This window comes from Nicotiana tabacum, chromosome 20, assembly GCF_000715075.1.
Source record: "Nicotiana tabacum cultivar K326 chromosome 20, ASM71507v2, whole genome shotgun sequence".
Lineage (NCBI taxonomy): Eukaryota > Viridiplantae > Streptophyta > Magnoliopsida > Solanales > Solanaceae > Nicotiana > Nicotiana tabacum.
In genome coordinates, this window is record NC_134099.1 from 97,145,036 (window position 1) to 97,160,242 (window position 15,207).

The window sequence follows — 15,207 nt, forward strand, 5'->3', positions numbered from 1 at the left end:
AAAAAAAAAAAATTCATCATTCCACTACACTCGATTCAAGAACTCAAGAATGATCTAATGCCTTGTTCAGGTATTTCGATTGAAATTCCCATAAATGATATTTTTCGTCGAACTAGTATTCTTGCTTATTTCGATGATCTTCAATACAGAAGAAAGAGTTGAGGCATTATTGGATATGAGACTACAAAAATATATTCGATCATAAAAAAAGATGATTTGATTGAGTATCGAGGAATCAAGGAATTTAGGTCAAAATACCAAATGAAAGTAGATCGATTTTTTTTCATCCCTGAAATGGTGCATATCTCGTCCGGATCTTCTTCCATAATGGTGTGGAATAGTATTATTATTGGGTAGATAGACAAATCACCTTAAATCTAAAAGGCTGAATCGGTGGGTTGGTCCGGAGAGGGAAAAAAAATTGAACGTAAAATCTTTTCTAGAGATATCCATTTTTCTGGAGAGACAGATAAGATATCCCGACATAACGACGTTTTGATACCACCAGGAAGAGGAAAAAGAAATTCCAGGGAATCCAAAAAAGTAAAAAATTGGATCTATGTCCAATAGATTACACCTAACAAGAAAGAGTTTTGCTTTAGTTAGACTTGTCGTCACATATGAAGTAACAGACAACAATGTTGTCAAAGGCGTGCTCAAAGCGTGCTTAAGCCCTGAAGCGAGGTTCAAAACATGTTGAGCGCTTTGCCTCGCTTTGTGTGCGCTTTAGTGTCTCATCAAGGCTCTAAGGCATACTTTTTCCTTGCCCATGAGTGTAATCATGAAAATGTGACATTAAACAATTGATATTTCACTTTCTCGTAATTTTTTTCCAATTTCTTTGTCCATATATTTGTTATTCATCCTTATAATTATTAGTGTTGGACTACATACACATATTTTTACTTTTTATCCAGTTGCGCTTTTTTCATTAAAGCCCACGCTTTATTTGCGCTTTGCGCTTAAAGCCACAACGAACCTTAGAGCTTTTTTGCACTTTTCGCCTTTGATAACACTGACGGACAGTAAAAATTTAGCAACCATTTTTTCACCGGATCCATTGTAGGAAAGGGATAATGTGCAACTTCCAATTGTCAATTATATCCTTTATTGAAATGGCAAACCGATTCGAGGAATTTCTGACACAGATATTTAATTAGTTCGGACTTATTTAGTATTGAATTGGAACCAAGACAAAAAAAGTTTTTCTTGCAGAGAAACATAAGCTTTTTTTGTTGAAATAAGAACAAATGTTTTGATTTAATATTTTCTAAGAATCAACTTAGTGAAATCCCATATTTCATATATCGAGAAAAGGAGTGATCCGTCAGGGTCAAGATTTCTCTCTGATAATGGATCAGATTGTACCAATATCAACCCTTTTTCTTCCATTTATTCCTAATCCAAGGGAAAAATTCAACAATCTCTTAACCAACCTCAAGGAACTATTCATACGCTATTAAGTAGAAATAAGGATTGTCAGTCGTTGATAATTTTCCCAGCAACCAATTGTTCTCGAATGGGGCCATTCAAGGATGTAAAATATCACAATGTGATAAAAGAATCAACTAAAAAAGATCCTCTAATTACAATTAGGAATTCATTGGGCCCTTTTAGGAACATCCTTTCCAATTGATAATTCTAATTCATCTTACCATTTAATAACCCATAATGAGATATTATAACTAACCATTTGCCCCTTGACAATTTAAAATAGACTTTTCAAGTGATTAAATTTAAATATTATTTAATGGATGAATATAGAATTTTTGTAATCCGGTCCATGTCGTAACACTATTTTTGATCCACTCAATTTGAATTGGTATTTTTTCCATCGCAATTATTGTGAAGAGATATCTCTAATTTGGACAGTTTATTTGTTCAAATGTATGTACAGCCAAAAATGGACCGCCCCTCAAACCGAGTCAACTTATACTTGCTCAAGTTGACTCGATAGTAATACGATCAGCTAAGCCTGCCATTATAGGGAAACTCTTTGGAAGGAGATACATTAGTTACATTTATATATGAAAAATCGAGATTTGGTGATATAACACAACGTCTTTCAAAAGTAGAACATGTGTTAGAAGTGGGTTCGATTGATTCAACATCCATGAATCTAGAAAAGAGGATTGAGGATTGGAACAAATGTATAACAAGAATTCTTAGAATTCCTTGGGGCCAAATCTGTTTGGTTAATAAACTCTCAGAGGGTGCAGATTCATAACAGACATATAGAAATTATTGTATGTCAAATAATATTAAAAGTGTTGGTCTGAGAAGATGGAATGATATTAAAAAAGCTGTCCTCAATTATGCAAAGATTATACCATTAGCAAATAACATAATTCATGCATAAACCTAAGATCAGCATCCTTTCTCCATAGAAAATGCAAAGTTACTTTGCCTACAAGAAATAACTCATTTAAAATGCCAGCAATCAATGCATCCTAACCGTTCCAGCACTCTTGCGCCATGACCAAGAATCAGATGGTGATTTTGGCAAAGGTGGAAGTAACAAGGCTTTTCGGTATAGGCCAAATGGCCATCCTTCACAGTGAGAGAATTCCTGAATAATAGAATGCGTCCAGAGATCTTGGAAGTCAATCCTGTCTAAGCTTGAAGAACGAGAAAAGATTGTTTTAGCTGTGACAAATGCCTCAAAACCTGTAGAACTTGAGCAGGGAGAAAGACGACTAGCAACAGAGTAAAAATCTTCGCTTTCTTCCTTTTCTTGATCCTCATTGTCCTCCTTTTGCCTTAGTCTTGCAGAGATGAATAAATCTCCTGTTGTTGGAGAGAATGCCCAGGTAAACTTTTCAGTTGAGATGTTTGTCTTTCTTCTGCATTTCAACTCCATATATTTACTTATCACTGCTGATATAAATACCTGCTGATAAAACCGCGAAACAGCATTCAGAAAATATGAGTAAATCAGAAGTTAATAGCATTGAACTTAGAAGAATTACGTGGCTGCTTTAAATAAGTACTTCATCTTCATTATCATAGTCGCAAATCGGATCATCTTCTTCTGCACTTGAATGTGAATTTTTCCGAAAAGAATGACAGCTAGCAAATGCATCCTTAAGGGTTGAGGCAAGGAATTTGAATCTCTTGGAAGTATTTGAAGAGTCTTGATTAAAAGAGAATCCCATGCTGAAATTTCTTGATGAGAGTTGTAGGTGAAAAGTTACCCCAAACAGAAGTAAATTCCTTGTTAGTCATCTAACTCATCTCTATTATGATTTCCCATTTGAAATTCCTGCTTGAAAGGGGCCTTCCATCTTCTCTGAAAATATGAGGTTTTAATCTTTAGGGTGAAGACTTCAGCAATGGAACCTGCAAGGTATTTCTGAAGCGAAAGCAATGGACATTGAATTTCTTATTGCATACAACTATACAAGTAACTTGGTGTTTCCTTGGCATGGGCAAGATGCTAAATTTGTGGTGAGTTACTTTCACTTCAGACTGAAGTTAAGGGTGAAAAAGGACATGGTGCCAAACAATGACTACTTGCAGATCCATTCATATTTCTTGACTGGAATACAGTGTAAGAAAATTTTCATTTTATCATTGAACCAGTTATGTCTACACAAAAGTGTTTATGCAACTTTGCAAAAATGTTTGTCTGGTTAAAAGACTATTTGACATGGATATTAAACTCAATATGTCCTTTTTCATGCCCTTTCCGGAAATGCCCGCTATAAAACTGTACGCCTAGGAGGTAAGAGTTGAGAACAAAGTGACGAACATGTGGTAACTCGTGAAAATTTGCCGAATTGTTCAAGCTAAATCTTGAAAAAAGCCAAAAAGCGTTGTTTGATGAGCCGGTCCTAGTAGTAGTCGGTCAGGTAAAGGGACCAAGCCAATGGTGTTCAACTGATTTTTTCGGATGATCAGCCATGTTGGGACTGAGACACGACTCAACTCCATGGGGGCAGTAATTGGAAATCTTGGGCGACATCAAAAGTTTCATTAGTTATTTTAGAATACAATTACTAGACACAACAATTGGGACCAGGAATTTTTGCAACTGGGAACTGTATGTTCTATGTTTTTCCGTTTGTAGCCTTTCCTGTAAAAACTTAGCCCAGTTGCTACAACATATTACTTCAACAAATTTGAAGAACAGTGGGGCAGCCTGATGCACTGAGTTCCTGCTATGCACGGGATCCTAGGAAGGGCCGGATCACATTGGGTCTTATGTATGCAGCCTTACATTGCATTTCTGAAAGAGACTATTTCCATGGCTTGAACAGATGACACAACAATTTTGAATCTTCTTAATAAAAGGTCCAAAAGGTAGTACAAGAAGTGAAGGAACTGATTCAAATGCTTAAACTGTAGACCACCTTTGCAAGGATACCGAGGAACATAAAGTAAATAATGTTAATTTCTTAATTGACACTACTTTAAACTAAAGCATTTTAATGTGAGAAGAGGGAAGACTGAGTCCTACTTCTTTAAAATCATGTGTCTTTAATAATGCGACTCATCCTTCTTAGAGACCCTTAATAAGTCAACTGTTTTAAGGACTCATGCCATTTTTATGCTACTAACTAAAGGAAGACATTAAGCAGCTGACCTTAGATACCTGAACTCAATTGCTCCAAGTACTTTAATGATGAAGGATATAAATAACAGAAAAATGGCTGTCATGTAGCCTACCAACCATTTCAGAAGTAACCCAAAAAAATAAAAAAGCACAAGAAATTTCAGACTTCCCATTTTTCCTTGTCATTTGAATTTCCAAAAGTTTTGCAAAAATATTGTAGAGAATAATGTTTTCCAACTAGTCACAATTACAAGTGAACATCTTTGTGAAGCCTAGTATCGCCATTAATCAGTAGGCGAACTTTAAGTGAGCAAGATCCACAAGGAAGCACAATAGATGCTGGCAAAGATTTAGATGTCAGCAAAGAGACTGTACACCCGTCTCTGGATATGGAACAACCCGTGTCAGCCAATTCAAAAGAATCAATAAAGTAGTAGTCACCACATCTACAAGGACAAGAAAGCTCTATAATATCACCAGAATCTTGAACTGTAAGGTCCTCTAAGCTAACATCTTCAGCAATTGCTACATCCTGTCTCAAAACTAGCAATTCACTGTCATAAAGTGCACGTGACCTCGGGTTGCCAAGGGTTTCCCAAGCTCTCTGTATCTCTAAAAATTTGTTTTCTGTCAGACACTCAAAATTGGATGTTTCTGATGGCTTTTGTTGCTTGTCGGGATGAAAACAAAGTATGGCTGACCGATAGGCTTTACGGATTTCTTCAAAATCTGCATCTTCCTTCACACCCAGGATCTCATAGTGAGTCTTATGAATGAAGTTGCTGCTCGAAATCATGGCACCCTGTATCAAAAAATCTTTGGTACAATAAGATTGCATGCACAGAATTAGATCGCATACAAAGAATTTTGAACTTTATTCTAATAACCGCAAAATCTATTTTTTCCCAACTTCGAAACTGTGATGGATAATGTGTCCACCCTCTACCCTTCTCCACTTAAAAATCAAACTTGCTTCACTAGCTAAGATTCAAACTAATAATGAGCACCTACCACATATCGCACACTGCATTAACTCTGTCATTGAACCAAAAAGCACTGGGGCAAGTTCAAAAACTATAAAAGACGGCCTTTGGAATTTTTCCCAATTGATCTGCAGGACTTCAACTCACATCCTTCAGTATGCCTCTCACTCAATTCACTCCCTGCCCATAGAGAAGAAATAAAAATGATGACCAGCAGGGAAGAACGTCAGTAGGATGCTTGACTGCTGACCATCAAACAACCACACAAATTACTAGACTGTCTAGCTTGCTGTTACAATGTGCGTCCTAGGCCCTTATTGTTTCTATATAGAAGCCACTGACAGAGAACAGCCCAGTTCATCTGTCAGAAAGAGAGAATTTTAGCAGTGAACCAATGTACAAACATCTAAAACAACTTAGCACCACAGAAGCATGAATAAACACTTAGCAGCCAACAAAAACATGATTACTGTAATGTGGTTTTCAATTATCTGAGGTTACAATAGAAATGAAATTAGACAGATAATTTGAGTGAGCGAGGCCTGGTATCCTATCCTACAGCATTTTGCTTGACTTGGCATGCATGAAAAAACAAAATTCAACAACAAAGAATGCGCCAAGAAATGCAAGCAAGGTACCCCTTTATGCATAAAGATCAGGCACCAATCAATAATACTCATTACAAGATTGAGAAAGTTTATAGCTGACTTCAGATCAGTTGCCTTTACATGGCACTGAAAAGTAAAATGCTCTGCATCTTAATCTGGCAATCTTATAATGATGGACTAAATTTAACAAAGCAACACCATAGGAGGGGTCAACAATCAGTGCCATGCCAGGACAATCTTATATTTCAGAGCTAGCAAGTAGTTGACAGAGAGGTATAAACTTAAGCATGCGAGATCACTTACAAGGGAATACCTTGGTATTAAGTGGAGAAAGGTAAGAAGCAGCTATATGCAATTAGCTTTCACGGTAACCTTAAGTGCCTTCTCTTCTTTCAGTGTTTGCAGAGTAATTGACCAATAAGAGAGGACAGAAAATATGATAAACAGGAAGTTCAAACAAAGTTCCCCGAAGCTGAATAACCAAAGGGAACCGCCTTTCACCATGCTTAAAATTTCCTTCTGCTTTAGTCTTCTTTCATCACAAGGACCAGAGGCATCATCGCCATATTAGCCTAAACCACACAATATTTCATTTCCCAAACTTTTTAACTTCATTAGTGAGTTCCCACATACACCCTATAAATATACCATCAAATTCCAGTTTTGAGATATCACATCAACCCTATCATCACTAATCCTAAGTTATCAAGGTACCCGGGATATAGTGATTCGAAAAGTTCTCTTTTTTCTTTTTAGTTAACAGATTTCACTCATCAAGTTCCTGTTTGATTGCACTGTTAGAACCCCCACAATGTTCTTCCCTTGGGATTATATGTGATGGCTACCGGATCTAGACATCAAGAGTGACTCTGTATCAAGTAAGTTGAAAATACTACTCCTCCATATTTACTGCTTAAAAAAATGTCCCATTTTTTCCGCATCAACTTTATTCATGTTATAGTTCACAAACTCAGCAGACAAATGAAACCCATTGAACAAACAAAAAAGAGAAAGGAGACCAATCCAACAGCTAAAATTATCATCTGAATAACAATTCAATTTAATACAACCTTTAAATTTTCATTAAGTAATCACCTTTACTGCAAAAACTAGACGAAAACAACGTACCGAAAATTGGACTACGAAATTACCTAAAATGGGTATTCAAATTTCGCGGCCGGATCCGGTAACGGCGACGGTGGGTCCTTATTGCAGCGGCAGAGAATCTCAGGAGAGACGCTAGAGAAATTGGGATGCTGAAGAGTGGAGACAGAGTTCGGTCCTTTTTTTTTCCACACCAGAGTTGGGTTTATTTACGGGTGTTTTCCCCAATTAATAGGGGAAAAAGGGTGTATTTAAGCAAAATAACAATTCATCCTTGGCAAATAAAAATCTTATTTGAAAACAGATTTGGTTTTGTTTCTATTTTGGATACCAAAACTATTTTGTTTCCGTCAAGAAACTAAGCTCAAATTAAATAATATGAAACAATAAAATAGACAAAAGATGTAGAGAGGAAAAGGGAACTTTTTTATTTCTTCTATATATTTCAAGTGTGTATAATATGGTACCAAAACCTTTATTTATAGGATTACATAGAAGTATACAAAAGAATGCTATAAACATGAAATTAAACATTTGAGACCATAGAAGAAGATCATGGGGAGGTTATAGAAGCATGGGAGTTACAACCATAAGTATTGGAGTAGTGAGAGCTATGGAGATAATGGAGAAGAGTAGTAGGAGTAACTTCTTTAGAAGTTATAGTCATCCACTACACATTTTATAATATTTTACAACACTCCTATGATGTCCATAGATAATGTGGCTCGTTAAAACCTTACTAGGAAAAAAAACCCAGTGAAAAATATCCTAGTAAAGGAAAAAGAGTACACATATATTGTAATACGCATTACTTGCTGCCTCATTAAAAACCTTGCCAGGAAAACCCAGTGGGATAAAACCTTAGCTAAGAAAAAAAGAGTACAACGTGTATGTGCCTCCCCCTGATGAAAATATCACTTTATTCTCGGAGACAAAAAATTCCAAGCTTGTATAACAACTTCTCTAATCTTGAGACCGACAATGCCTTGGTGAATTATTCCGCCAAATTATCACTTGAATGAATTTCTTGAACATCTATTTCATCATTCTGTTGAAGATTGTGTCTGAAAAAGAACTTTGATGAAATATAGGATTTATTTTGTCTCCTTCAATATATCCTTCTTTCAATTGAGATAAGCAAACATCAACGTTTTCACTATTATTGGAATCTTCTCTTCAAAGAAAAGTCACACATCTGTAGTGTGTTGAGTCACTTGCTTCATCAGTTGCTAGTATATTGACATGACTTGAATAATTATCAACAATTGACAACCTTGTGAAATGATAATATGGCAATACCCTCACATACAAATAGATTGTTTAAAGAACGGACTTTAAAAAAATGCCTGCATTTGCATAACTAGCAAAATCTTGACAATATTTGTTAGAATAAACAAATCTATATCAAGGTTTCCTTTTGCAATATAATACTAATCATATTTCAATATCTCCATATAGCCTTTATACTTTCAGCTGTTGTGGCTATCCGTCCAACTTCATATTTTTCAGATGAAGTCAATTTTCATTGCATATTTTTTATTTGGCCAATCAATTATCTATCCAAATTTCATGACAGATTTGAGCTCAAGATCCTTGTCAATATTAATAATATTGAGCGCTACATTATATTAACAATATCATCGACGATCATTTTACATCAGTTCCGTCGTTACCCATTAAAGACATAACTTATTGAGATCTCTTTATCTCATTATTTTCAGGAACCTGAGCCTCTCCCATGAGGTCATATAAAGTGTTATGTCATCGTGCTCTTATAAAGCACTTGCCTCCTTATTATGACCATCTTGAACATTTTCTCCCTCCTTCTTCAATGAGTTTTATCTTTGGAACCGATTTGTCTATTACGCTTCATGTGTGCCATAAACTCTGTCCATCATGGACTTTATTCTATTTGGAGCATTAACAACTGAAATATGACATTTAGCTTTGGGTCAGCAAATGCTCCTGGCAATATTTTGGAAATGAATTATAACTTGAACTTCAAGTTCACATAAGTTCACATTTTCTTGTACGAGGATCTAGATGTATTCACAATAACTCATTCCATGTATCACTGTTTCAGCTGCCCAATTTCTCCCTCTAATGTTAGGATTACCAACACATTTTTCAACCTTCTTTGGGAATCCATCTTTGTGCATTGTGGTATCACAATTAAATCATATAGCACATCCATATTTCAAGATGAAAATTATTTGGTTCCTGACTCTGAACCAATTGTGACGGGGAAAATTTATCATAACTTGGCTAGATGCGTACAAGTGCTGTTGTATATTAAATAATACACCTCATACAAAATGTCTATTTGTGAATTTTGTTCTCATAATCAATAGTTTAGCTATAATTAGAGGCATACAATTTGTGCTAAACCAACTTAGATTTAAACCAGCATTATCAAAATAAATTATCATAATTTATATTCCGGAATTGTGCTATAATAATTTGAGCAAACAACCTTGCAAAAACCAAATTGCAAGTTGATAACAAACGCACATGTGACCATACAATAGATGCATCTATTAAAATTATATAATAGTAAATAGTCCACATGGCAGGTGACTGAACCCATATATCACCTTCTATTTGTTCGTTCCAGAAATCAAGGGATTTAATCCCAACCTTAACTGGTATATCATGAGAATAAGCAGCACATGAGAATTCTTGAAGAATCGTCTATTTCTTCAATATATGCCAATGTGAATTCTCAATCAATTTTTCGCATCATAATTGAACCGAGGTGGCCAACCGGTCATGCCAACTGATACGTATTTCAGTAAACATCTAATTTACTATGGCATGTGATTTTATCATTATGCTTATACATGTGTAGTACAAATAGAAGAAAAGTCGGGTAACCTTTCATATTTACCCGGTATGATTATAGTAATATGAAGATATTCAATCTTCCTTTCATTTATAGTCTCAAATACCAACCACTTTGGTTATTATATTTGAAACTCAAAAAGTTTCTTTTGAGACTTACTACAATATCAATGTCATGGACAATTTTATTTATCTGAGTAGTAACAAGCTTTTCCGGAGCTCTTAACTAATTTTGTACTACGAGATCTTTTGTCACACCATCCATATAGTGAATGTCTTCTTCACGGAGAAAATTATATCATAATAATTGTCATGGTCAAAATCATCATAAGCAAAATCATTTCTTTCTTTAGTTTGCCTTTAATAAGTTTTTATAATGCATGGCAACATATTTTTGGCGTACCACATGTACACAACCAATGACATATTCATATAACCACAATAATGTTCATTCTTTTTATTTCACTCAAACCTTCATAGAGGTGAGTTGTGTGGTATTTATCCAATCATGCATTGCACGTCTTTATTCATTACTTTTATCACATATTGCCACATTCACCTTCAGAAATGGGTCTGCATTCTCAATGCCTATCACAAGTCACATTCTCTAAGAATGGATCATAATAAACAACATACTTTATTAATTTTTCATACCAATTTGATGGTAAACATTGCCTTCACATTTTGAAGAACTATTTTGAGAACCCTTATTGTTCTCATTTTTACAATTACCATAATGATGACAATTATTATTTTGATCTTTGGCACGCCCACATTCATTGGTCAACCACTTGTCTTCATTTGGACTTATATGCACCGCTATCACATTCACTTCAAGAATGGAGCAACTCAAGTGGGACAAGTCTCATGCCTTTTCATGAAAAATACATTATTTTTCTTTAATCATCATTATATCATCAATATGGTACACTGAGACTCAAATCCAATGCCTTACCCATATAAAGGCATGTTAGGCCATAATGAGCTAGGACTTAAACCTAACTCTTATCATCATGGTGTACCCGGGTTCAAACCCAATGTTTTACCCTCGTGGTATGCTGGGAATTGAACCCATCGTCCTACCCTTAACCAATATCATAATAGGCTAAAATGTACTATAACTCACCTTTCATTATTATATGCATAAGTTAATTAAAATGACCAAAACTAATATCAATGAAAATTGGATGCAGTACATACTCATGTACTAATAATAATCTTGTCAAAATAAATAGTTACATTTAACCAGTATAGTATATCATGTTATACTGCATAATAATGCATAATTATGTATTACATTAGGTGTACCTAAGTACCTTATCTTGTAACTGGGTATACTTGAAATCAGAAAGAAAATATATTTGAAAACAAAAACAATTTCAAGTAATCTCATTATTGCTAACATGCTTTGTTTCTATACAGAAGATAACTCCAAACTCTAAATCTCATCGCCACATCAAAGTATGACTTCTGACGACTCTGAGCTGTCAAAAGTCAATTTTGGATAAGCTTTGAATAATCGGTGAAAACTTCTTGGATTTAGTCAAAGTAGGATGCCATATTTTAATGATACAAACACTATTTATAATCATATTTTGAATATATACTAATACTACTGTCAAGAAAACACTCTTGTTATCCAGTCTACTGATGATTACTTCTATTCATATTTTAATAATGCAAATCAATTAAGAAAAAGTCTATTAAAATCATCACATCCTTATTCTTAAATAAAGAAATCATGGTGAAGTATGAATATCTTTTCTTTTGTTTGTTTAAAACGGAATTAAGAAAAACTAAGTATCCAGCAAAACATGTCATTATTCTTGCAAAAGAGAGAAATAGGTTGTACCTAATAATTTTAAATCAGAGTCGAGAAGATAACTCACCGTGATGGTTAGTGGCTCCTGCTGATAACGTGTTAAGAAACTAAGCTCAAAGTAATAATATGAAACAATAATAAAATAGACAAAAGATGTAAAGAGGAAGAGAGAACTTTCTTATTTCCTCTATGTATTCCAAGTGTGTACAATGTGGTGGCAAAACCTCTATTTATAGGATTACATAGCGGTATACAAAAGAATGCCATGAACATGGAATTAAACATTTGCTATCATGGAGGAAGATCATGGGGAGGTTATGGAAGCATGAGAGTTACAACCATAAGTATTGGAGTAGTGAGAGTTATGGAGATAATGGAGATGAATAGTGGGAGTAACTTCTTTAGGAGTTATAGATGTAAGCACATGAGTTTTGCCCTATATGAGAATTACTCCCAAAAAATTCAAAAATAAAATGATTTTTCTTTGGTGTGCAATTTTGAATAATTATTTGTATTTGTCTGTGCATGTTTATTTGCTAAATTAATAAAAAATACAAAAATATGTCGCATTTTGCATGTAGGATTTAATTCTACAATTGTTAGTAATTAAATTTGTTTTACAAAAATTTAAAAATTACAAAAATAGGCATCGTTTGCATTTTTAGCATTTTATGACCAAATATACAATTTTATGCTTAATTATTATTTAATTGTGCATTAATTGTTATTGGGAGTTAATTTGCGCTTTTATAACTTAATTTAATACTTCATAATAGTTTAAGTATTTTTATAATTTAGTTTTAGAGAAATAAAAGAAGAAAAGAGAGCGGAAATATAAAGAAAGTCGGAATTGGGCCTCTTCTTCAAATTTAAGCCACAAGCCCAAAAAATGGCCCAATCTTCCCTACGACCCAGTCCATTTCGAACTGGGTCGACCCAGTCCATAACCCAAAAGACCCAAACCCCCTTTGTCTTTCATTTTTTACAAAACAAAAAACAAAACAAAAACAAAAAAAGAAGAAGAAGAAAACCCTAAAATTATACTAACCCATCCGCCCCCCCTCCCTATCTTCTTCTTCCCCAAAGCTCCAAACTTTCCAACCATGGCTGCCCAACATCGACCACCCTCCAGTCCGCCTACCCAAGCCATGAACGCCCAAGCTCCTCCGGTCACGTCGAGCTCCCATGGTTACAACGTTGCGCCTTCTTCTTCCTCGTCAAAGCTCCAAACGTTGCTGTTTTTTTTCTTCTTCCTTCACCTCACGCTGCTGCTTGATGTCCAGCAGCTCTCCATCTCGTGAAGTTTCACAACCCACCATGGACGTTGCTAGTGATGCTTCGTCAAGCTTCTATTATCGCCAAACACCCCATCATCGAGCAAACAAACCCCATCGCTGCCCACGCCGCTGCTGTCGCGGCTTCTTCTTCTACTCCGCTGCTGCATCTTCCATCTCCTCGACCAGCTGCTGCCATCCGCCATAGCTGCTGCCGCGATGTTGTTGCTGCTCGTCGCAGCAGCTCCCTACTGCTTCATGCCTCTCCATCATCTTCGTCTTCGTCGTTGTTTTTGAATCGGTTAGTTGGTTTATGTTTCAAATTTTGTCCATATTTTGTTTGGTATTTTTCGGATCCAAAATAAAGAAGTAATTTAATTCTTGTTTGATTTGTTCGTCGTTGAAATAATTTTCTAGTGTGTTCATGTTGTTTGTTAAATTAATTTTTAGATTTCAAAATAGAAGTTTAATTAGTTGTTTTCATGTTTATTTCATGTTTGTATTATTGTTTAAGTAAGTATTTGTTAGTTTGATGTTTGTTAGATTCAAATTGAAATTTAATTAACTATTTCTTCAATTTGTTTCATGTGTTTATGTATTGTTAGAAATTGTTAATATTGTTAAGTTCAAGTTTAAGTTCATAATTGTTTCTTCGTCGATCTTGTTATTTGTTTAAAGAATTTAGTTGTGTTAGAGAAATATGTTGGTTTAATCGTTTAAATCCATCATGTTTGTTGTTTAAAATAGATTTAATTCATGTTCATACTTTGTTTGATTATTCTTGAATCTGAAATTTGTATAGCTTGATTTCTTGTTTACCATTTGTGATTATTTCTTGAATTTGTCTCATAAAGTTTAATATAGGAATTGTTGGTTGTAATGTTGTTAGAATTGATTTTAAGTTCAATATGATTGAAGTTAGAAATCTAAATATACTTGTTTGTTGTAGTTGTTGAATCCGAAAATAGAATTGTTTGTTGCTAAAATATTGTTCAATCAAATTTTAGTTGTTCTTTGTTGTTCAATTTGTGTTCATGTGATTTGTTGTTGAAATGTTGTTAAAATCGTGTTCATGTGATATTGTTGTTATGATGTTCATCCGTGTTCATATTGTTGTTTGAACATTGTTAGAAATTGATCATATTGTCTATATTTTGGTTAAGTTTGATTAATTGATGTGTTAAAGTTGATGGGTAGTTTGGTAAATTTGTAGTACGTTCAGGGGTAGTTTGGTAATTTCAGTAAGGTCGTGAGGGGTAGTTTAGGAATTGTACATTTTGAAATTGTTTATTTGAAGCATGGGGGACAAAATGAAATGGGGTGGGTTGTGATATAGTTGTTTAATATAAAGGGGGGACAAGATTTAATTTAAAGGGGGAATCTTGCATTATTTTAAATGAAGCATGGGGGACAAAATATAATGGGGTGGTGTGATATGTTTAATTAATGTAATGGTGATGAGTGGAAAGATAATGGGTTGGGTAGAGAAAAAGTATGAATTTTAATTAATTGAAAGGTTTATGGGATGGGTTATAAGAAGAAGTCTTGAACACAAGACAATACAGAGAAAGAGAATAGAGAGAGATACGAGAAAAAAATATACACACAGATAAGAGAAACGAATCTGAGAAGAAAAATAGAAGAGAGAAAAAAAGGCTGAACATTTAAGAGAAAGAAAATTCCGAAAAATATTTAAGCTTTCAAAATAAAAATAAAAACTAAAAAATCTTCTGCTTTCTTTCTTTGTTTGAAATTAGTATTAATGGTTGTTGTTTCATTCCAAGCTTGAAGCTTTTGTTTTTGGGATTACTGTTCTACTGGTTTGCAAACTCTGTTCCTGGGTTGTTACTGCTGCTGGATTGTTGTTGCTGTATTGTTATTACTACCGCTGATTCTCATCATCATTTTCTTTTGCTTCCAATATCAGGTACATATCTGTAAATTCATGTCATGAAAAGATTCAACATGACAAGTAAATGAAGTTTGGAATTATAAGGATGTCTTCTACTCATTTAAATTT

At 34.5% G+C, this 15,207-nt stretch overlaps 2 protein-coding genes across 8 annotated transcripts; both read right to left on the reverse strand.

Moving 5' to 3' along the window:
* Nucleotides 1–2,081: 2,081 nt before the first annotated feature.
* LOC107771560 (uncharacterized) lies at nucleotides 2,082–3,405 on the reverse strand. 2 transcript variants are annotated; one of them, XM_016590960.2, is made up of 2 exons: nucleotides 2,991–3,405; nucleotides 2,082–2,890 (listed from the first exon to the last, which is right to left on the reverse strand). In XM_016590960.2, exons 1-2 carry the CDS (start codon nucleotides 3,153–3,155, stop codon nucleotides 2,441–2,443), a joined length of 615 nt encoding a protein of 204 aa, XP_016446446.1. In that variant the 5' UTR covers nucleotides 3,156–3,405; the 3' UTR covers nucleotides 2,082–2,440. The 2 variants fall into 2 exon arrangements, with proteins under 2 accessions (XP_016446446.1, XP_016446445.1); XM_016590959.2 differs by having other exon boundaries at nucleotides 2,082–2,893; nucleotides 2,991–3,401.
* A 1,308-nt stretch (nucleotides 3,406–4,713) lies between these two features.
* LOC107771555 (uncharacterized) lies at nucleotides 4,714–7,515 on the reverse strand. 6 transcript variants are annotated; one of them, XM_016590950.2, is made up of 3 exons: nucleotides 7,298–7,511; nucleotides 5,567–5,899; nucleotides 4,714–5,371 (listed from the first exon to the last, which is right to left on the reverse strand). In XM_016590950.2, exons 2-3 carry the CDS (start codon nucleotides 5,595–5,597, stop codon nucleotides 4,803–4,805), a joined length of 600 nt encoding a protein of 199 aa, XP_016446436.1. In that variant the 5' UTR covers nucleotides 5,598–5,899; nucleotides 7,298–7,511; the 3' UTR covers nucleotides 4,714–4,802. The 6 variants fall into 6 exon arrangements, with proteins under 6 accessions (XP_016446436.1, XP_016446435.1, XP_075096919.1 ...); XM_016590949.2 differs by having other exon boundaries at nucleotides 5,567–5,718; nucleotides 7,298–7,510; XM_075240818.1 differs by having other exon boundaries at nucleotides 4,714–5,357; nucleotides 7,298–7,509.
* Between the last annotated feature and the right edge of the window lie 7,692 nt (nucleotides 7,516–15,207).